A 22675-nucleotide genomic window follows, 5' to 3' on the forward strand; every position below is an offset into this window, starting at 1 on the left:
AAAATTATGAGGTGAAAATGTTTGTTAATATGATGGATTATACCCCCCCTCTCTCGCTCCGAAACCGCACACGTGCACACACACGCACACCATACTGCATCATACTGCATCGTCTAGATTAATTAATCATCAATGCCTTAATGCCAATTAATAGCCTACTATAATATTAGTCTACAATTATTCCCCCCCTTTGAGTAGCCTACATACATCTGTCAGTTCCCATCTCCCTCCCTCAGGAAGAAAATAGACTACAAATAGGGGTTAATGGGAAATGAATTGAGAAAACTTGGACATTGTAGCCTACTTGCAATATTATTGTCAATCAAATGTCCCTGTTTCCTCGTTGCAAACACGTTTCTATTTTCCAGCTAACCAAAGAACCAGAATTGCATCAATTAAAAGCTGCAAATCACAGATGTTTTTAAATGATGCGATGATTGTTGTGAGATGTCAACACACTTGAGCACGCCCCCATTTTGTGGTGCGCTCAGCGCTAAACACACGCAAGCGCTAAATTACCGCTTTTACGACGATAAGGCCCCTGGTCTCAGCTCTGAAGTCCTGGGGCCCTATCTATCTTTGTAGTAATTCCCATGTATTAACTGTCACATCTAAAAAGGACACAGACTCACTGCTTGCCTCTAACGTGAAGGTGATAGTAGGAACTCTAGAATTAAGAAATTCCTTCAACCCCTCCAGCTCCTCAGATGAACCAGCGAACACAAAACAAATCATCAATGTATCTACCAACATTTGACAAACGAAAAAGAAGGATTGTTCTTATAAACATAATCAACCTCAAATTTGCCTCATTTTATATATGAGGTCACACCCATTCTCTCATTAACACTGAGGAAAGCCACAGGCTGAAACACCTCTGTTCACTGCTGCTGTGTGGATTAAAACCTTTTTTTCAAACTTGACCTGTGAGTGCTGCTAGTTCCATTTGACTTTTCAGTATTTGCTTGAGCCTAAACTGAGTGAAGAAAAGATATGAATATATAGGCTACAATACAATAAGCCCTATTGTAGCACCTGCCTTCATCTGAGAAATCCCTTGCCTCCCTTTCTCTCTCTCCCTATCTCTATACAGTATATCTCTCATTCTCTCTTGGCAATGTAAATAAATAAATAGATAATGAAGAGTTAATTTGCAGAAACAGTTAAGTGCCATTCTTGAACTGAATAGACAACACCTGTTTGATACTCTTGGGAGTGCACATTAAAAAATAACATCATTTGGGTGATTTATGTGAAAATTATGAGGTGAAAATGATTATGATCGATAATACAAATATGTGCCGGGTTCTCCACACCCACAAACGGTATTAAAGGGAGTGAGAGACGGGAATCTGATTGGTTTGATTGATGTGATGCCCAGGGTCTGGGCTTTTCATCAATCAAACCAATCAGTGTGGCCTGCATCATTCCTGCCTGCACAGGTGATAAGCACGCCCATTTTATGATTTTGCATGGAGCACACAGGCATTTTGCGCAGCAGGGAGAATAGCAGAGGGTTTGGGCACGCCTCTAAATTGCACGAGTGCCCACCGTTAAACACTGCACAAGCGCTAATCAGTGCGTTTGCGAGACCAGGGCCCCTGGTCTCAGCTGTAAAGTTCAACTTCTTCTTTATTCTTTCTTCAGATTGAGGTTCTGCTTCTTGACAGAGGCTCACTGTGAAGTCGTGGCCTCAGCTCTGAAGTCCAACCCCCATCTGACAGAACTGGACCTGAGTGACAGCAACCTGCATGATTCAAAAAAAGTGAAGCTGCTCTGTGCTGGACTGGAGAGTCCACACTGCAGACTGGAGACTCTGAGGTCAGACATCATATTTAATAATGTGCTGATATGAATATTATATGAATTCTGTAATGTGTGGACGTCTGTATAGAGTCGATCAATCTGAAATCAGACATGATCTGGTTTTAGGGGCTTAGATCTCAAATTCTACTCATGTTGTTTGCCTTAATCATTTTACTCTGGAGAGGAGAGAGAGGGAGAGTCATATAGGCCCTAATTCACCTGATTACTATTTATGCAACTTCTTTGATTCCGTTATATAATACTTGCTTTCTTGCCTTTAAAGTAGGGATGTCCGATATTATCGGCCTACATTAGCATAAAAAATGCATATCGGAAAATATCGGTTTTCATGCTGATATATATATACTTTTTAATACAGGGGGAGCAATGCTCTCTTTTTCAGGAGTGCCCTGTTCACATTCACGCACACATTCATACCTGGAAGCTGACCAGTAGAACCTGATCTGCTGGCCACTGAGCAGCTCCACTGGAGCGGTTGGGGTTAAGGGCCTTGCTCAAGGGCACCTCAGTGCTGGTAATGAGGGAGGGGCAAGCGCTGCCTTTTCACTTTCCCCACCCAGATTTATCCTGCCGGTCCCGGGGATTGAACCGACGACCTTCTGGTCACAAGCTCGCTTCTCTAACCATTGGGCCACCACTGCCCCAATAACACTTACAACTTTAACACAACATGCATATTATATAGTAAACTCTTCAGCTACATTAAGCTACATTATGTAACTTGTTACCTGAAATTTTGGTGGAAAAAAGGCCCGCTTATATCGGTATCGGTTGATATCGGTATCGGAAATGAAGAGTGGGACATTATCGGATATCGGTAAAAAAGCAAATATCGAACATCCCTACTTTAAAGGATGGCTTTACCGGTAATCAACCCACTTTGTATCATATATAATCTCAGTAATATAAGCACATGGGCAGCCTTTATCTTCTCTCTCTGTTTACCTGACGGAGAAAAATGCTCCTGCTCCTGTCTGCAGAAACTCTGCCGTCATTAACTCATTGAGTGCCAGCCACTTTTGGAGAACGGACGCTCCCAGTGCCAGAGTTTCAGAGCGTTTTCAGTGATTTCTCGAGGCCCACAGAATATTGTGTGATATTACGTAATATGTAATTTTATGTAATTTTACGTAATATTATGTAAACACCGAACACGCACAAAGAACGAGGAGACTCTATTGTATCATCAGCAAAAAAAAGTTTATTGATACCATTTTCCGTTCTTTAGTTATGAGCCGGAGAAGATAGGTTGTTTTCAGCAAAAACAGGCGTTTCAAATTAGAAGCTGAGATATTCCGCCTTTTGTGAAATTAAGCATTTCAAGCACATTCACTGAGTCTGAAGCTAATATTTTCTGAGGTAGTGACGTGGTGTAGTTGTGTGGTGTCCTGCGTGCCCCACCCCCCTCTCCCCCCCTCAGCTGCAAACTCCTCCCCACACTAACACACAGCCTCACGCACCCAGCGTCTATTTTCGGAGTGCTCTGTTTTTGTGCGCCGGCTCCCAGCGCGACACGGAAAAGCCAAACCGGACTGCTGAGAATGGTTTGGCCCTTCGGCGTCAGGTGCTGCTTTTCTGGTGGCTAATCGTGTGGAGAAACTATACAGCAGAGACAGAGAGGCTCAGTTGTGGGCGCGGATTGACTGCTGTTCGCAGCCAACGTCAGCTCCAGCCAGAGCAATCTATATGGCTCTGGCTGCAGCATGAGCGGTTTCTCTTTCATCACGGGGCTTTTTCCTGCTGTTTTCCTGACCTTTCTCTAATCTGGAGAGCACTGTCGCCACCTAATGAGTCCGTAAAATAGGTTATACACCTTCAATAGCTACAATATTTGTACAGGAGATGCCTGAGGCTTTGATCCACGTCCCACGATCGACGTCATTGGCACTGAACGTTACTATTTACTTTGACGCCGATCGACGTCATTGGCACTCAATGAGCTCCTTAAGGCTCTCAATGCATTCTCCGTGGATGTGCGCATACTTAACACCTTGATTGCCAGCGACGAGTGTAGTCGTCAAACACAATCCAGCTGTTCACTGCCAGCGACGAGTTGACTCGTCAAAAAAATCGATTTTTTTTTTTTGACGGTGGGATGTGCATCGAACCCTTTTACATCTCTTATATAGGTATTGGACGTGTACAACGTGTACAACCCATTCCACTGACCCACTAAGTGGTGACAGTGCTTTCCTGACTAGAGGAAGGCAAGCAAAAAGCAGTGTGACTGAAGCCATTCTCATGAAGGTGGATTGGCGAAGGCGCTTTCATTTCGCGCTGATTGCTGGCGGTGCGGGATTGCAGATTTGCATAGTGGATTGCGGGTGGGACACACTTTGAAACACGCAGCATAAATATGACCAGAATCGCAAAAGCTTCATCAAAGCCCTCAACCAAAACTCCAAGAAGCGAGCGAGTCTAACCAGACTTCCTCAAAGAGCGGCCGCACAGACAGGCTCACACCCGCACAGCAGCAGCAAAGCAAACTGGTGACAAGCGGGGACTGCCCCCTAGTCCGACACCAAATTGGAAACAAATCCCATTCTAAAAGGCTTTTAGAATGGGATTTTCAACCCATTCTTTTTTGTTTCTTTTTCGCTATAATTTAGAGTAATTTAATTTCTATTCAGAAATTTATTTGAGAGGTCGAGAGTATGAGAAAGTGCATTTGCAAAGGTAGGAAAGTGCTTGTGACATGGCGCTGCAGCCAAAAAGAACGCCCACAGGAGGGAGGAGTTGAGCAGAGGGAAGTTTACTGCTGTTATGGAGGAAATTACTGTTCAAAACTATTGTTTAGGTCTTACTGATGCCAAAAATGAATGGTTAAAGTGACAGTTCTATCGAATTTCACAAAAAGCCGTTTATCTCTGAATATTTTTTCTGACGCTAAAACCATGCTGTATTCAACTGCTAATGCTTACATAACTACTAACTCTACAAACTAACTCTTTTAGACAGAGAAAGTACACATTCTATTAGTACTTTTGAGATATTGTATGTTCACAAACTCCAAGCAGAAAATAATCCTCGGCTCTTGTAAAATGAGCCACAATCCTCAAAAAACGGCTTGGCAGAAGCTACCTACAGCAAGAAAAAAACGGCTGGCAGTCAATGTGTTAAAAAAAAGTACAAAAAAACAAAAATAAACAATAACAGCCGCCCTCGAGCAGATTCCACGTCTCCAGCAGAATTTCCGCAGCTCCGTTGTGACGCGTTGTGACGTAAAACGCGTCACAACGTGAAACGCGTCACAACGGCGCGCTTTGCCAGAGGAGGAAATGCGAGATCTCCGTGAGGAAAACACAGAGAGAGGTAAACACTGCCCATGTGCTTATATTACCAAGATTATTAATGATACAAAGTGGGTTGATTACCAGTAAAGCCATCCTTTAAAGTATTGTATCTATTTGTGTTCTTCCTTTTTGTTGTGTCAAACTCTTCCAACAGACTGGTAAGTTTGACACAAAACAACAACACACCAAACCTCCATCCAAAAACACATAACAGTAGTACAGTAGATCAGGCTGCCATCAAAGCCCTGTGAAGCTGATATTAGTCATAATGTTTATGAAGTCTGTCTTCAGTCAAATGCGAAGAAAGAGAAAGTGGATTATATCACACAGCATCAGACTCCAATGCTTCATGTATCACAAACATCCACCACTGCCCATTTAGCATGCTATGGCATGGTATTGTTTCAGTGGTGTTGATGTGACTGGAGCTACCAGAGACACACACACACACACACCTACACACACACACACACACACACACACACACACACACACACACACACACACACACACACACACACACACACACACACACACACACACACACACACCTACACACACACACACACACACCTACACACACACACACACACACACACACACACACACACACACACACACACACACACACACACACACAGAGTGAGAACTAACTTGATCAATGAATCTAACATTAAAAATAGCTACTGTAGCAGGGACAGGGTACAGTGACCCTGCTACAGTAGCTATTTTGAATGCTAGATTCAGTTATAGCCAGTTTACAGTAGGCCTGACTGAGCAGTGAGCGCTGAACTGCAGGTATTCATGGTGAAAATCCTGAAAGCATTTAGTTATGTTATCTTAAGCTGGTGAATCTGGCTAACTCAGTTAGCTGGCAAGCTAGTAGGTCTAGATCAATTTTAGGCAGTGTAGCCACTATAAGTTAGCCAATGTTAGTTGACGAATGTTCTCAGTTAGCTGAAGCTGACAATTCAATCAGAAACTAAAAAAAGAAGCTGTCCAGCTAAATGCTTTCGGTACTTTAAGTGATAGAACACAACCACAATCACTTACCCAGTTTCTGAAGTGGATCTCCGCCGGCCATCCCTGCGGCAGACACTAATTGGGCTTGGGAATCAATCCCAGAATGCAATCCAAATCAATCCCAGAATCCAATGCTTGCACCACCAAAGATTGCACATTGCATCTTGCATCTCAGTGATGGCATCATTGATGATGTCATCAGTAATGTCATCCTTCCTGGCTGAGGCTATATAAATTCAGTGAAGATGTCATCAGTGATGATGTCATCACTGATGTCATAGAGCAGGCGAGGCCACAATGCGCAGTGGTGATCAAAAAAGGAACGTTATTCTCCGTTCACTGCCATTCATATTTTTTTCAGCGCTGGTACAGGAAGTGATGTTTCACTTTGTCTCTCTATAAGAGCAAGTGAACCAGCACAGCAGGTGAGCTGCAGGGTGGGCATGCCGCCTAGGATGTTCAGCTGTAATAATTTGAATTGTTATAATAGTATGATCAGATCTCGGTCACCAATCATACATGTTGCTACCATGGAAACAAGAGAAAAATAAATAAGAAAACAATCAATACGACTACCTTGTCCTCTAGGCCAGTGGTTCTCAAAGTGGGGTCCAAAAAAACTATTTTCACTATAATTCCATCCATAAGTATCACAATGACAGAATACATGACTATTTTGGTCATGGGTTTCATACACTTTCTGTAATAAAACATCCAAAAGCAAATATCTTCTCAGATCGGGGACCCTGAGACAAAATCTTATCAAATGGGGGTCCGTGGTCTAATTTGTGTCAGTTTAGGGGTCCTTGATGTGAAAAAGTTTGAGAGCCATGTGTATCTGTTTAAGTCAGGATTCTGTACAGCCTCCAAATGTCCACTAGATCTAGAGATGCCTTCATTCCTTGAATTTAACAGAGAGCCTGGGGATGGTTATTGTAGGAATAAGTACCTGCACGCTCTTTGTTTATATTTAAAACTGTATTGAAATTTCCAACTATGATATTTTGGTTATTCTCTTGAGAAGAGATAATACTGTGGATTTCCTCTAAAAGATTGGATTATCTCCATTTGGAGCATATATTGATTATATTGATATTATAAGTAGAGCTGGGTATTGGTTCAAATTTCAAGAATCGATTCGATTCCGATTCACAAGGTTGCGAATCGATTAATCCCGATTCGATTCGATTCCGATTCGATTAATTTCAATATCGATTTGGTTAGTGATACCAAAACGTGTTTTTTGAGCTGTAACCTGAATTACATGACTGTCCAGTTATGTAACACAGGGGTTCCCAACCTTTTTTGCGCCATGTAGATAGATGGGGAAAAAAAGTTGCAGACCGGTTGTCAATTTTAATATATTTACTCACCAGGTGGTGACAAATATACAAATATACAAATAACAAATAACAAATAACAGCCTTTTCATCTGTCAATAAAGACACTTTCACAATTATGCACAGTGATTTGATTTCAGCCTATATAATTTCTAAAAGTAGATATTAATGATCAAACATTTCCATTTATGTAGCCTACAGTATTTATGTTTTTGTTTCAACTACAAACATGAATAAACGTCAACTTGAAACTATGTTTCAACTACCACACACAGCATAATATTTTAGCCTGTTTATTAAAAAAAAATAATAATAATAATAATAATTAAAAAATCGATCTCTGGACATATGAATCGATATCAAAGGATTAAAATTAAAATCGATAAAAAATCGGAGAATCGATTTTTTTTAACCCAGCCCTAATTATAATTTATCTATTGTAACATCTAGCATAGATCTCTATCTTCCATTCTCATCAGTTTGGACAGCGTGGACTGTGTGTTGCAGTTCCTTCTTTTTTCTGACCCCCCCCCCCATTTTCCCCTAGTTTTAATTGGCCAATTTCCCCCTGCTGCCCCACTTGGTGCTCCAACCTCTGCCGATCTGGGGAGAGCTGTAGACTAGCACCATGCTTCCTCTGACACATGCGCAGTTGCCAGCCGCTTATTTTCACCTGACAGCGGGGAACTACACCAGCAGGACGTAGCACGTGGGAGGATCACGCTATTGCCACCAGTTTCCTTCCGCCCTGAACAGGCGCCCCAACTGACCAGAGGAGGCGCTAAAGCAGTGACCAGGACACACCCATAATCCGGCTTCCCACCTGCAAACACAGCAAATCGTGCCTGTATGGACGCCCGACCAAGCTGGAGGTAGCATGGGGGCGTGAACCTGCGACCCTTGTGTTGTTGCAGTTCCTTCTTAAACAAAATCATAGCCCCCCTACTATTTCTAAGGCCATGACTAAAATATATATATCCCCAGTCCATTCGGATTTCCATTTTAACTCACTTCCTAGATTTGATAAAACCCTGCAATATTTGATTTGCTCTGATCTGTTGCTTCCGTATAGACAATTGGAGGGTTCAGGTTAAGTTAGGGTCCAGTTAGGGTTAAGTTCCCCATCCAATTCAAATTCTGCTTTTATTACAACTTTTCCAGATAAACTGCCATCTGAAAATTGTCTCCCCAAAAAAGTGGATTCTGGACCATAACTAAATATTTATTTATTTATTTTAAACTACTTGGCATTTAGATGTATTCATCTGGTCTGTTACAGAAAGTTTTCAAGGAAAATGGGCCAATCCTGAAACAGGAGTGACAGTCTGTCTGGTTTCAGATGGAAAGACTATATAAGGCTGACATGATGCTGATCCACACTGACAACATGCTGAAGTCCATTGGATTATAAGACACTGGATTGGTTAAAGCTTTAATGGAATATTGTATTTTATTGCTTTACTCTTTATTCAGATTGAGTGGTTGCAGCTTGTTAGAGACTGACTGTGAAGTTCTGACCTCAGCTCTGAAGTCCAACTCCTCCCATCTGAGAGAGGTGGACTTGAGTTACAATGACCTGCAAGATTCAGGATGGAACCTGATCTCTGTTGGACTGGACAGTCCAGAATGCAGACTGGAGACTCTCAGGTAAAGTCAGTTTACAGTTTTTCTCAGTTGATTCAACACATTTCACAAACTGAGGTCCATTCTCTCAAAACAGGATTCCTGAATCTGCAAAGGTTGTCCCGAAGGTTTTACTTGATGATTTGACTTTTATTGATACAGCTTCACGCCAGTGAAGCTAGTTGAAAATAGAGCAGCTAGATATTAAACAGTGGGAAGGTGACAACATCATCTACCCAGTTTTAACATCTGTCCTCTGGTTACTAGTTAGAGAATTCATATTAAAATGTCACTGAACACATTTAAAGCAGGCTAGTTTTGGTCCTGAATTACACTATAGTTCCCTGTGAGCTGAGACTGTGGAAAGCCTTCCTGAGCTACTGAGGCTGCAGATTTACTATCCATTTGTTTTTAAAGTGTTTCCTAATTTATATCCACTTTTTTATTTTTTCATGGCTTGTTGTGCAGCATAACAAATCATGTGCCATTTTGGAGGATTTATTGATCCAATCACCTTATAGCACCATGTGTGGAAATCAAACCAGTTTTCCTGTCAGTGTTAGTGTGGACCTGCTTTAGACCAGGGCCTCAACAGTACAGTCTGTCAGTAGAAATCATACAATGATGACATTACATATAAGTGTCAGTAAGCCTCATCAACACAGTCTGTCAGTAGAAAAATGCAATAATGACACAATATAACAATAGCATGTCTCCTTGTGCTTCAGGCTGAGTGTCTGTCAGCTGTCAGAGAGAAGCTGTGAAGCTCTGGCCTCAGTTCTCAGCTCCCAGTCATCTAGTCTGAAAGAGCTGGACCTGACTAACAACGACTTCCAAGATTCAGGAGTGAAGCTTCTCTCTGCTGGACTGAGGAGTCCACACTGTAGACTGGAGAGTCTCAGGTCAGGATCACCGTTACTGTTCAACAGACCATTTAAATTCTGCTCTACATTCATATGAAAATACCTGAACTCTCATTTTCCTGCTCATGTGATTTTTTAAATCAGCTATACTTTCTCTCCTGCTGGGAAAACATTACATTATTTCTCTCCACACTGCATCTTTTGGTGAAACCTGAAGCAAAGGACTTGTCAGATTCTGTTAAACTGAGTGCAGAACTGTATGAAAACACAAATATTGGAGACAGTTTTTTGTAATAATGTGACCTGCTCTGATGAAATCAGTCACATTGACCCCGAAACACATTTTGAGTTTTATACACTGTTGGAAAGAGGAGAATGCACGCTTTCTGGTGATGTCAATTATCAAAATGATCTTTGTTCTCCAAATATTGAGTGAGATGCAGCCCTTCATGTCTTGACTGTTTCCAAACTGTTTTGAGAAAAACTGCCTCAAAGTTTGACAAAGTAAGCTAGTTATGCTTGTCACCCTAACTTTATGAGCTGCATTTGAATTTCGCAATAATCGTTACAGAGAATGAAAACCAATGCTTTATTTTACTAAAATCTTCTGAAACCCCAAAACAGCCAAAATCAGCATTTTCTTATAAAATCACATTTCTACACAAACAGCGGGCCTGTGCTACATGTGACTGATTTCGTCCAAGCAGGTCACATATAATAAGTGATTTCAGAGCAGTTTATTAATGGGAATATCCAACATGTAGCTGGTTTTAAGAGCTTCCACTGAGAGCTATGATCTCTTTTTTTAGAGGGTTAGGTTTAGGCTCAAAATAAACAATGACAAACTATTAGTGTTGAGTGATGAAGCTGAATATGTTATTACAAAAATGTTCATATCAGGCGATGTTGAGTTTCATAACTATGCAAAATCACTATTTCTGTAGGTTTCAGTGGTTAATTTTGCTACTGAATAAAAGTTGAAAGAGTCTAATTTAATTTCAAACACATCTTTACTGCCACAATACTCCCCTTAGTTGTAACATTGAGGCTATCCAATACCTGACTGCCTTCAAGACAGAGATGCTCACAAGTCATTTTTTGCAAGTCTAAGTCAAGTCTCAAGTCTTTGGTCACAAGTCCAAGTCAAGTCTCAAGTCTCTTATGGATGAGCGTTCTATCATCTGTTACATGCCATCCGGTCTGCTTAGAACACTGCATAGCTAAAACCAAGGAATTCAAAGCATGTACTGTATTATCCTCACTCCTTTATCTATTAGCATACATTATCAGCATTGATTGGATGACATCAGTATAGATTTCGTTAATGTTAATGCACCCAAAAAATTAAATAAAAAATAAAGATTGTTCACAAGTCCCAAAACTCAAGTCTCAAGTCACTGTGAGTGAGACTTAAGTGCGACTCAAGTCCAAGTCCCAAGTCCAAGTCCCCATCTCTGCTTCAAGACAATAATATAAAGTAGTGAGCAGGACCAGATGCAGCTGGAGCAGTTTGTACAGTTTGAATGAGGAGAAAACCTCCTGAAAACTCACATTGAACACGATGAACACATTCAACAACAGATCCTCCTGGAAGACAATACAGCAGCAACTGGTCTGCAGTTACATTGCATTTCTTTTCGTGGTTCACACTCAAATTAATATTTACGGTGGCAGTGAGCTTCAGTTGGTGCTCTCGGCTGAAGGCCTTTCAGCTGCCAGCTGGCTGCCATGCAAAGAGCTGAACTTTGTTGCACCATAAGCAATCGTGCTTTAGAGCAGTGTTTCTCAACTGGTGGGTCGGGACCCAAAGGTGGGTCCTGGGGCCGTTTTGAGTAGGTCGCAGATGTGTGCATGAGAAAACAGTTTACTAGTCTACTTATTGAAGATGCTGGCATCGGCGGCCAATATTACTGTCGTTCAGATGCTAGCAGGCTAATTTTAAAGCGAGAGTGAAGATACTAGTACCATATGAAACTAGAAGACCTAATGCATCCATTGGTACCAACATGCCATGCTAGATTGTTGTGAAGAGGGCTAAATTACCCTACAATTTAGGATAAATTCTGAAAATAACTAAGGGAAAATGTTGGTCATGAGGCTAGACGAGTTGAGAACCACTGCTTTAGTGTGTGTGTGTGTGTGTGCAGGTTGTCAGGCTGTCAGCTCACAGAGGAAGGCTGTGCTTCTCTGGCCTCAGCTCTGAGCTCCAACCCCTCCCATCTGAGAGAGCTGGACCTGAGCTACAATCATCCAGGAGCCTCAGGAGTGAAGCTGCTCTCTGCTGGACTGGAGGATCCACAATGGAGACTGGACTCTCTCAGGTATGGAGAGGAAACGTCTGCTAGAAGGCTGTGCCAACTTGTGAAAAACTGATGTTTTGTTAGGACTCCTTTTTAACGCACTGGATACTAGGGGTGGGGGGAAAAATCGATTCACCTAAGTATCGCGATTTTTAATGTCATGATTTTTTGGATCGATCTTTTATTCCAGAATCGATAATCGCAAATTAAAAAAAAAAAAAAAAAAAAAAAATTTGGTGCTTGCAGTCAGGCCACTCACTGAACAGCAGGCCACGCGCCGCCTACTGGTTTACTAGTGGTTTTATTACTTTATTAGTTAGTCTGAAGTAATAATTACACTTCAGGGTTAAAGTGGGTGCATCTCATTGTAAAATTGGACTTCAAACGGCCCAAATCTGGCTTCAAACGGCCCAAATTTCACGCGCGTTGGCCCATATCGGCCTGGCCTGCTTGGTATCTAATGCCCGGCCTGAATTATGATCCCAGTCCGCCCCTGTTTTTAACTATATCGCCCAGCCCTACTCATGATATATAATATACAGTCTCTAGTGTATGATTCAACTTTTCCCATGTTCTAATCTAGTGTAAAAAAGCAAACAAACTGAAAAAAGAAAAGAAAAAAATAAACAAAAATCGCAATAAATCGTAATATCGAATCGCAATAATCGTAGAATCGCAATACTTAAGAATCGCAATATAAATCGAATCGGCACCCAAGAATCGTGATAGTATCGAATCGGGAGATAAGTGAATCGCCACAGCCCTACTGGATACCCCTTTTTCCTCATTCTTCAACACCACGACAGCGTAGCATTAGAATTTCTCCCACACAGCACTTTTCTGATCTTTTTCTTCGTTTTCAAGTCCCCTTTCTTTCTTTTCTGGCGTATTCTGCTTTGCACCCATGCTTGTTTTGAAGGACCCACAGTCATGTCAGGCTAGACGGCTGGCTAAAAAGGTGCCTGACGATAAATTAAGCTTAAAATATGTTCATAGACTAGAGAATGTAATTAATATTAATTGTCCTCATTAATGATACATCATGTCATCCGCTCACAACCCATCCACATTAATCATAGTTATAACTGTGGCCCGTGCATCTCTACTGCACCATGATATCAGCACAACATCGTTATCAGACGATAATGGCTTTGCCTTATAATCGTAAATGTAATTTCAGCCGATATGACATACTGATAAAAAGATGCTGCAATTATGCTCAAATGCATCAATGAATGAACGTTGTTGTTGTCGCTAGTGGAACATAGATAGCTCTGTGGAGCCAATGGGAGCTACTATACGGTTGTGCTAAATGATAAGAGCTGATAATCTGTTGAAAATGTATTTTTCCTGGTTGAAAAAACACAGTAATAAGCAGCGGGACTGCAAACTGTCTTTCAGAAAGGCTCTTATCAAGAGCGGGACCGCCACTGATGTCTGATATTGTGGCTAACCAGAACTTCTGGTTTTGTCAGGAAATAGCTATGTATTTGCTGCTAAATCCAGCTGTGGCTCCTCATTGTAGCTTCATGCTGTTCAGTTCACACAGTTCAGTTATGAAGGAGAGGTTAAATCCAGCTGTGGCTCCTCATTGTAGCTTCATGCTGTTCAGTTCACACAGTTCAGTTATGAAGGAGAGGTTATATCAAGCTGTGTCTCCTCATTGTAGCTTCATGCTGTTCAGTTCACACAGTTCAGTTATGAAGGAGAGGCTAAATCCAGCTGTGGATCCTCATTGTAGCTTCATGCTGTTCAGTTCACACAGTTCAGTTATGAAGGAGAGGCTAAATCCAGCTGTGGCTCCTCATTGTAGCTTCATGCTGTTCAGTTCACACAGTTCAGTTATGAAGGAGAGGCTAAATCCAGCTGTGGATCCTCATTGTAGCTTCATGCTGTTCAGTTCACACAGTTCAGTTATGAAGGAGAGGTTAAATCCAGCTGTGGCTCCTCATTGTAGCTTCATCAGTTCACACAGTTCAGTTATGGAGAGAGAAGATTTTGAATGAAACTGAAACGTTCAGCTGTTGATCCTGAATCTGAGAGTGGATTCAGTCGCTTTGAATAGTGTGAGCCAGAAGCGGAGCGGACAGCCGCACACACACACGTGCGCGCGCGCGCGCACACGCACGCACACACACACACACACACACACACACACACACGTGTGCATGCCAGAGTCCTGCGTGGGTCTGATTTTCAAGACTCGGCCCCGCGACGTGCAATACCGACCCCGCTCCGCGAACCCACACATATGATCAATCAGTACCACAACCCGCCCCACAAACATGAGACCCGCGCCCCGACCCGGAACCGCATATATATAATAACCGTTAATTTGCAGTGCAAACATTTTGTTGTGACCCTAACGAAACTGCCGCAGTTTCACACGGGAGGCGAACAGCAGTCTTTCTGGCCGAGACTCGTCAGCTGATGTACGTTAATTAGCTTTTAGCAGCTGCTAGCTGACTAACCAGCTGGATAGCTCTGCTATCAGACACACAGACAGTTACAGCAAGCAAAGTGACTTACCAGCTATTTCCAATATGTCCGGTATAATCCATACTGCCTTTATGATCGCTGTTGCAGGAACGTAAATCCACTTTTACAACGTTCAACCTCTCCACTTTCACGGTATGATGACATGTTGTTGCCTGTTGCTATGATGAAAACAGCCAGTGGGTATGGTTGTAGTGGAGGCTAACGTTAGCCTACTACAGTATCGGTCCGACTCGTATTGTCTCCAATCAATCACCTTGACTCCCACAGCTGAGTTTTGAATGTGTTGTGCAGTCCATAGCGTCACACAATGCACGGTATGCGCATACTTGAAACGATGCCGGTTATGTAAACAAAGCGGAAAACGTGCATCAGAAACTTTTCTCCTCTTCCCTCTGTCTGCATCTCAAAGTCAGACCAGCTGCCAGACACACCCCCTGCCAGACACACACCCTGCCAGACACACCCCCTGCCAGACACACCCCCTGCCTCAGTCTGAGTGCAACAGAAAAACATACATTGCTCATACGTTGTCATTGTTCCACCTGCACCCCGTCCGCATATAGTTCATTTTTACCCGGCGGCCCGACCCAGTAATTTACAGAAGTGTATTTTTTAGGGATGGGCATTTTAAGCAATTTAAATACTCGAGTACTCTCCTTCTATTATGAATGAGTGCTCGAGTACTCGCGCGGGGGCGCGGGCTGTGTGATTACTATGGTAATGACTGAGCAGGGGTAATCTGCTGTGTATGGGGCTGTTCACACATAACGTTTGCATTTTTGCATGGAAAAAGCGCTACCTGGAGCATTTTTTGTCAGGAGAGGGACTGACTGTGATATTAGGTATCTACAGATATAAATCTATTAGGTATCTAAAGATGTCTAAAGCCTACCTTTAGACAGTATCTCCGATGGTTGGATTAGCGCTTTGGAGCAGACAAGTTGTGAAACAAGCGAAGGCATTTGATTTCCAAACCATTGTTGCTGAATAGTGATCACCATGATGCGATTGTCTCCCAAAAAGTGATTCTTTCTCCACATTTCTTGTGACTAATGTTATGGGAAACTACAGTGTAGTCAGTAAACTAGTGCAACGTTTTGAATGAGTTTTATCGGGCGTGCGCTATGAAGAAGCGTGCTTCTCATTCGGGAGAATTATCTCCAGCCACCATTTTCGGGAAGAGCTGGAAAACTTCCGGTTAAAACTTTCAAAATAATGTTACTTAAAGTCCCTGGAAACCAGAAATATTTCTTTATTATTTAGCATTTTGAGTTCATCACATCACAGGACCCTATGTTAATAAGCCACCAGCCAAATTTGAACGATGATGAACGTCGCAAAGTATATAAATTTAGGTTTGACAGTCGTGGCAAAACTCATGAAATTAGTTCTTTTTTAGAGTGTATTTTCTCCCGCGGAATGTGTGGGCGTGTCCCGTCTGCAGCAGGTTTTCCGAGAGAGAGAGAGAGAGCGCGAGACAGAGGGGGGGAGGGAAACGGAGAAAGAGATCGAGTGACACAGCACTCGTGCTGTGGAGTGTCTGTTTGTTTGTGTGTGTGTGTGTGTGTGTGTGTGTGTGAGAGAGAGTAACCTCGCGTCACCAGCCTGTGTGTCTCTCTCTGGGCTCTCTCTCTCACTAGTCCAGAGAGAGAGAGAGAGAGAGAGAGAGAGAGAAGCATAGCGCTTGGCACGACGGCACACAGAGTGGGAGGGAGACGGACAGCGAGGGAGCGCTGTCACTGGGGGCAAAGAACGGACAAAAGGAGGGTGGGTGCGGATTGCGCGCGTATACAAAGGTTATATAGAGCTTATGACGTCATAAGCTCCTGCGTTTTAGCACCTCGCTCACTGCTGTCTTCAATGGGGAAGTACTTTGTAGAATCTTGTAGAAAAGTGTCGATTTTAAGGCTTTGGGTTGAAAGTAATGTATAATAATTTCGGAGGCACAAAATTACTAACATAAGACCCTAAATAACATAGTTAGAACGTTTTTGTGGATTTTGGTTTCCAGGGACTTTAAACAAAAGTAAATAGCTTATTTATTTATTTATTTAAGATCCCCATTAACCACTGCCTCAAGCAGCGATTATTCTTCCTGGGGTCTGAAATTACAATATAAATTTCAAGAAACAAAAACAATTAAAATTAAAATACATAATTAAATCAAATACGGTAATACAACAATAACCAGAAACATTACACAGAAAATAAACTTGCCAAAAACAGCTTTCTAAAGTTCAGTTTGACAGAAAACAATCTTCTACAATGTTAGTGGAAAAAAGTAATAAAAATAATGCAATAAACTGATTAGTTGAAAATAATTCTAAACCACACATATACATAAAACAACACAAGCAAAAACAATTATTAATTGAAAAGAAAATCGTCAACATAAAGCAGACATAACTCATAACAGAATACAATAACAAACATCAAAATAAAATCAATCTAAGATAATCTTTTTCTCAGTGACAAATGTTCTCAGTTTCCTCTTGAATCCGACACTGCTTTTAATTGAAAATTTATTTTTATTGATGCACGTTGGAGGAGAAAAGGTATTTCAACGAATGAAGCAGCATCCTTGTATCAAAATACTTGTGATGTTATATGGCGTGAAACTGTGGCTGTAACGCATTACTCAAAATAAATAAGGTTACAATAAGCGTTTTATTTTGAAAGCAACAAAGCGGATGACGTACTTGTACATTCTGGCTGACTTGACGCCCGGCCGTGCAGTTGCTGCTGGTTGCTGCCAGATCCACATGACGATGCGTGCGTAGATCTTCTATACCATTTTTAAAGGGGTGGGGAGTGGGGCGAGTACCCGAACAGCAGAAACGTTACTCGAATACTGAGTGCTCGAGTACCCGAGTACTCGCGCCCATGCCCATCCCTAGTATTTTTTACCCGCACCCGCGTTTTTTTGCAGGTACCCGGCGGGGCCCCGCGGAACCCCGACACGGTGCAGGACTCTGGCGCATGCACACACACACACACACACACACACACACTGCCTCTTGTTACATGACGTCAGGCTCCACACTCATTACTCGTTACCTTACCTAACTTTATGATGGTTAATTTAAAGAGTCTCTCCTCAACACTGCAGCTGCTCCACCAGTTATTCTCTATCAGTCTGTCTCCTCAACACTGCAGCTGCTCCACCAGTTATTTTCTATCAGTCTGTCTCCTCAACACTGCAGCTGCTCCACCAGTTATTTTCTATCAGTCTGTCTCCTCAACACTGCAGCTGCTCCTCCAGTTATTCTCTATCAGTCTGTCTCCTCAACACTGCAGCTGCTCCACCAGTTATTCTCTATCAGTCTGTCTCCTCAACACTGCAGCTGCTCCACCAGTTATTTTCTATCAGTCTGTCTCCTCAACACTGCAGCTGCTCCACCAGTTATTTTCTATCAGTCTGTCTCCTCAACACTGCAGCTGCTCCACCAGTTATTTTCTATCAGTCTGTCTTCTCAACACTGCAGCTGCTCCACCAGTTATTTTCTATCAGTCTGACTCCTCAACACTGCAGCTGCTCCACCAGTTATTATCTATCAGTCTGTCTCCTCAACACTGCAGCTGCTCCACCAGTTATTTTCTATCAGTCTGACTCCTCAACACTGCAGCTGCTCCACCAGTTATTTTCTATCAGTCTGACTCCTCAACACTGCAGCTGCTCCTCCAGTTATTCTCTATCAGTCTGTCTCCTCAACACTGCAGCTGCTCCACCAGTTATTTTCTATCAGTCTGTCTCCTCAACACTGCAGCTGCTCCACCAGTTATTTTCTATCAGTCTGTCTCCTCAACACTGCAGCTGCTCCACCAGTTATTATCTATCAGTCTGTCTCCTCAACACTGCAGCTGCTCCTCCAGTTATTATCTATCAGTCTGTCTCCTCAACACTGCAGCTGCTCCACCAGTTATTTTCTATCAGTCTGTCTCCTCAACACTGCAGCTGCTCCACCAGTTATTTTCTATCAGTCTGTCTCCTCAACACTGCAGCTGCTCCACCAGTTATTTTCTATCAGTCTGTCTCCTCAACACTGCAGCTGCTCCACCAGTTATTCTCTATCAGTCTGTCTCCTCAACACTGCAGCTGCTCCTCCAGTTATTATCTATCAGTCTGTCTCCTCAACACTGCAGCTGCTCCACCAGTTATTTTCTATCAGTCTGTCTCCTCAACACTGCAGCTGCTCCACCAGTTATTTTCTATCAGTCTGTCTCCTCAACACTGCAGCTGCTCCACCAGTTATTATCTATCAGTCTGTCTCCTCAACACTGCAGCTGCTCCTCCAGTTAGGTTCACACACACGCCTACGCCTATGCCTACGCCTATGCCCTACGCATATAGGCATTGCTTCATGCACGCCTGGCGCCTATTTTCGTTCACACAGGACGCCACGCTCTGCGCTACGCTGAACACATGAGCAGCGGTTTTTTTACACTTTTCAGATCTGATTTATAGCATGGGTGAGTCCTCTTTTTTATTGTAATGTGCAAGTGAGGATGTCTGTCTATTTCTTGGCCCGCTGTAATTGTTATTTTCCCTCGGGTAATCATGTGACTATGAGTCATCAACACCATGAGTGATACATGCATTGAGACAGGGGGGGTATATATACATCTGACAGAAAAGACGTTAATAGAGGAACACATGAAGGACAGCTCTCCTACTATGCACTCGTTAATTCGCGCTCCACCCTCCATTTTGGGCAAACTCGGTAGAAAATATGGCCCAAGTCCACCAGAAACAACAGCCAGCTTGACAGTTCAGCGCGCCTAGAGCTGAAAAATAGAACAGACGCCTAAACGATAAATGCAGCGCAGCGTAGGCACAGCTCGAGCGTGGCTTCAGCACAGCGTGGCAGCGGTATGTGTGAACGCTCTCGTCTGTTAACAAGGACGCCTAAATTTTAGGCGTTACTTAGGCGTTGCTTTAAGCGTCGCTCTAGGCGTGTGTGTGAACGTGGCGTAAGGGGGCTTTGCCCCCTCAGTTCAATTTTCTGCCCCCTCACTTAATTTCTAATTTTAAAGAATAGTTCATCTATAAAGGCCAGTTAGGCAATGTTTGTACCTGACATGTTTCGGCTGCTGTTGCTGCAGTCTTCATCAAATTTGATCAGTTTAAGTTGATGTAGGCTAGGCTACCCCCTGTAAACATAGCTCTGTTGTTTCAGAATTGGCAGGGAAGCACTATTTGCTGTGCTTTGGTTGTCACAAGGTGTCAGAGATGTAGCTATTTATTAAATTTGAACCTCACTGCATGTTGTAGTGATCATGACGTGATTAAAACACACACACACACACACACACACACACACACACACACACACACACACACACACACACACACACACACAGAGAAATCAGCTGCACCCAAGCACACAGCATGCCATGAGCAGAAAGATGGAGACAATGCATCTGATCACTTTATTTCTTTAATTTAATGAACCTGGCACTGACTGGCTATTATTTTGTTTATTTTTTTGTAAATTTTTGCAGCAATTGTTTATGCTATGACTTTTCATATAGACATATATGTTCAGAGTGCTCCAGACAGGTCCCGCATTTCACGTTATGCAAAGCTCAGCTCTATTAATGCCTTAATCTGCTGCTGTGAAATAAATGTTTTATTTGATTTTGAATAGTAGTCTTTCTTGTGTTGTTATTGCGCTTTTCAGAGGTTATTATGGTTAAAAAGTCCAGAAATAGGCATAGCGGGTATATAACCTATGTTTTACGATATAAAAATATCGTATAAAAAAAATAAAAATCGAACAAAAATCGGGGGGAAAAAACAATCAGCCCCCTCCCCAGTTATAACCGCCCCCTCAGTCATTTCATCCTGGCGCCGGCCCTGCTGCAGCTGCTCCTCCAGTTCTGTGTCTTGAGGCCAAATGTAGTTTTTCAAGTTCATGAGGTGGGAGAAGAGAAACCACGCCGCTGTCTGTCAGTGGAGGTTTATTAAAATCTGATAGAGAACTGAGGCCTCTGATTACTGGTGCTACTAGTGTCCAGTAAACTAAAAGCACAGGAAGCCGCCATATTGGTCTGCAGTAAACATTACTATGGTTACAGACATTATTAACAGGAGTGGAGTGACTCGTGTTAGCGTACAGACTCAGTCTGGTCATGTGACTCAGGTCTGCACCAACATGAACATTTACTCTGATTCATAAAGTCAGTGTGAACAGAGCTGCTACAAGCTGCGAAATATTGTTTGATGTTAAATGGAGGATATTATTGACAGCGTCTGGAAAATCACTCCTATGGAAGGTTATGAAGGTTATTTGTTCATGATCAAAGAGATGATGCTGTCTAACTTTATTTACCCCCCTCCCCCACAGTGTGGACCATGATGCAGTGCGGTGGTTGAAACCAGGCCTCAGGAAGTGTAAGTGTGTATTTAGTTTGATTCAGTTTCTATTGAAATAGAAAGCTCATGTGTGACATCTATTCATTCAAATCCTATTCTGAAACAAGATGGCTGACAAAATGTGTTATGATGAAATTGAAGAAATGAACTGTCAGTCTGTTAATACCATAAAACTTCAATTAAAAGCCAACTCCCATATAGACACCATTCCCTTTCAGTGGCCAGATGTCGCTACACGTTTTGAAACATAAATGCTGGCCTAATTTTTTTATTTTTTATTTATCTGTTTGTTTATTTACTTGCATTCAAACGTCCCAGGTCAGATCACTACAGAGAGAAAAAATTGCGACCTGAAATTCAAGCTGTCAGTTTTTTCTTTTTACTGAGAATGAACCGTGGAATGACGGTGCGCAATTGCCCGACTGGGTTACACTGGTAGTTGTTTGACGATAATGCTCGAGCTGTAAACAAGGCTAGCTTAGTGAGTACTCAACCAATCTAAAAAAATGATGCCACGATAAGTCCCTTAGACACATACAGTGTGGAAAATAGGGTCCAGGTTGGGAAAAAAACGAAATTATCCTTTAAGCGCCCTCACAAAGTTTGAAGTTGATCCGACAAATAGTTCTAGAGATAAACCACTTTCTGTGTTTGCCAGTAGGTGGTGTTATGCCGAGTCTGTGTGCGTGGGTTGAGGTGTGTGTGTGTGTGTGTGTGTGTGTGTGTGTGTGTGTGTGTGTGTGTGTGTGTGTGTGTGTGTGTGTGTGTGTGTGTGTGTGTGTGTGTGGGTGTGGGGTGTATCGGTCACAAAAGTGACATGGGGTCACATGGTGACTAACAGACAGCGCTACCTACCCTGCCTCCACAACTTGATTATAGGAGCCCGACTTACGGGCCGGGTTCGGACATAAACATTGAAGTCGCGTTCGGGTTCCGGCCGGGCTCGGTCACATAATCAGTCACTTGTTTTTGCCTTCAAATATATCTATCATCAGCTCCTGAGCTAATTTACTACGTTAATGAAAGCACCTGAAGGCATCGAATAAAACACACCCAGACAATGCACTCTGCTCTGCCCGGAGTCAGCTGCGTGTCGGCTGGTGTCGCCGACACCGTGCAGTACTTCTTTCAGCGATGTGGGACTGTGTGGGCAGTGCACGCACGAATTAGGCTATTTGGTGCTTTGCTTTCCACATTACGTATTAATCATTGACTGCTTTGAATTACGAGGACTGATTTTGGTTTGGGATTATATAGGGCTGTTAGGCTGGTCGCTATTTGCTGTTGTTGCTTTAGGCCTAATATTAGGCTATAGCGTTATTTTGCGAGTGCGCTGTTTGCTGTCAGTGGTGCCAACTAAACTCCCTCAATGTGCCATCTATCTATTACTTTTCTAAAGCCTTGTAAGTGCGCCTTTATGGTGCCAAATTCATTATTTTCCTATTAATCACTGCGCTCCGGGGGGGAAAAAAATCAGGGAGGGGGTTCGGGCCGGGCTCGAACAGATTATCAATTGGACACCTGTCGGTGT

The 22675-nt window shown here is 42.6% G+C and overlaps 1 protein-coding gene across 1 annotated transcript in view; it reads left to right on the top strand.

The window, feature by feature from the left end:
• Nucleotides 1-22675, top strand: part of LOC310791529 (NACHT, LRR and PYD domains-containing protein 3-like) — a gene marked incomplete at both ends in the record, with an annotated part of 32303 nt that overhangs the window by 6002 nt on the left and 3626 nt on the right. Inside the window, 5 exons of the mRNA XM_083653203.1 lie at nt 8957-9130; nt 9686-9713; nt 9872-10008; nt 12117-12290; nt 21116-21162. Of these exons, the coding sequence (XP_083509329.1) occupies nt 8957-9130; nt 9686-9713; nt 9872-10008; nt 12117-12290; nt 21116-21162 (560 nt within the window). The remainder of the gene's footprint in view (nt 1-8956; nt 9131-9685; nt 9714-9871; nt 10009-12116; nt 12291-21115; nt 21163-22675) is intronic.

The sequence above is a fragment of the Poromitra crassiceps genome (assembly GCF_964638095.1).
Source record: "Poromitra crassiceps genome assembly, chromosome: 16".
Classification (NCBI taxonomy): domain Eukaryota; kingdom Metazoa; phylum Chordata; class Actinopteri; order Beryciformes; family Melamphaidae; genus Poromitra; species Poromitra crassiceps.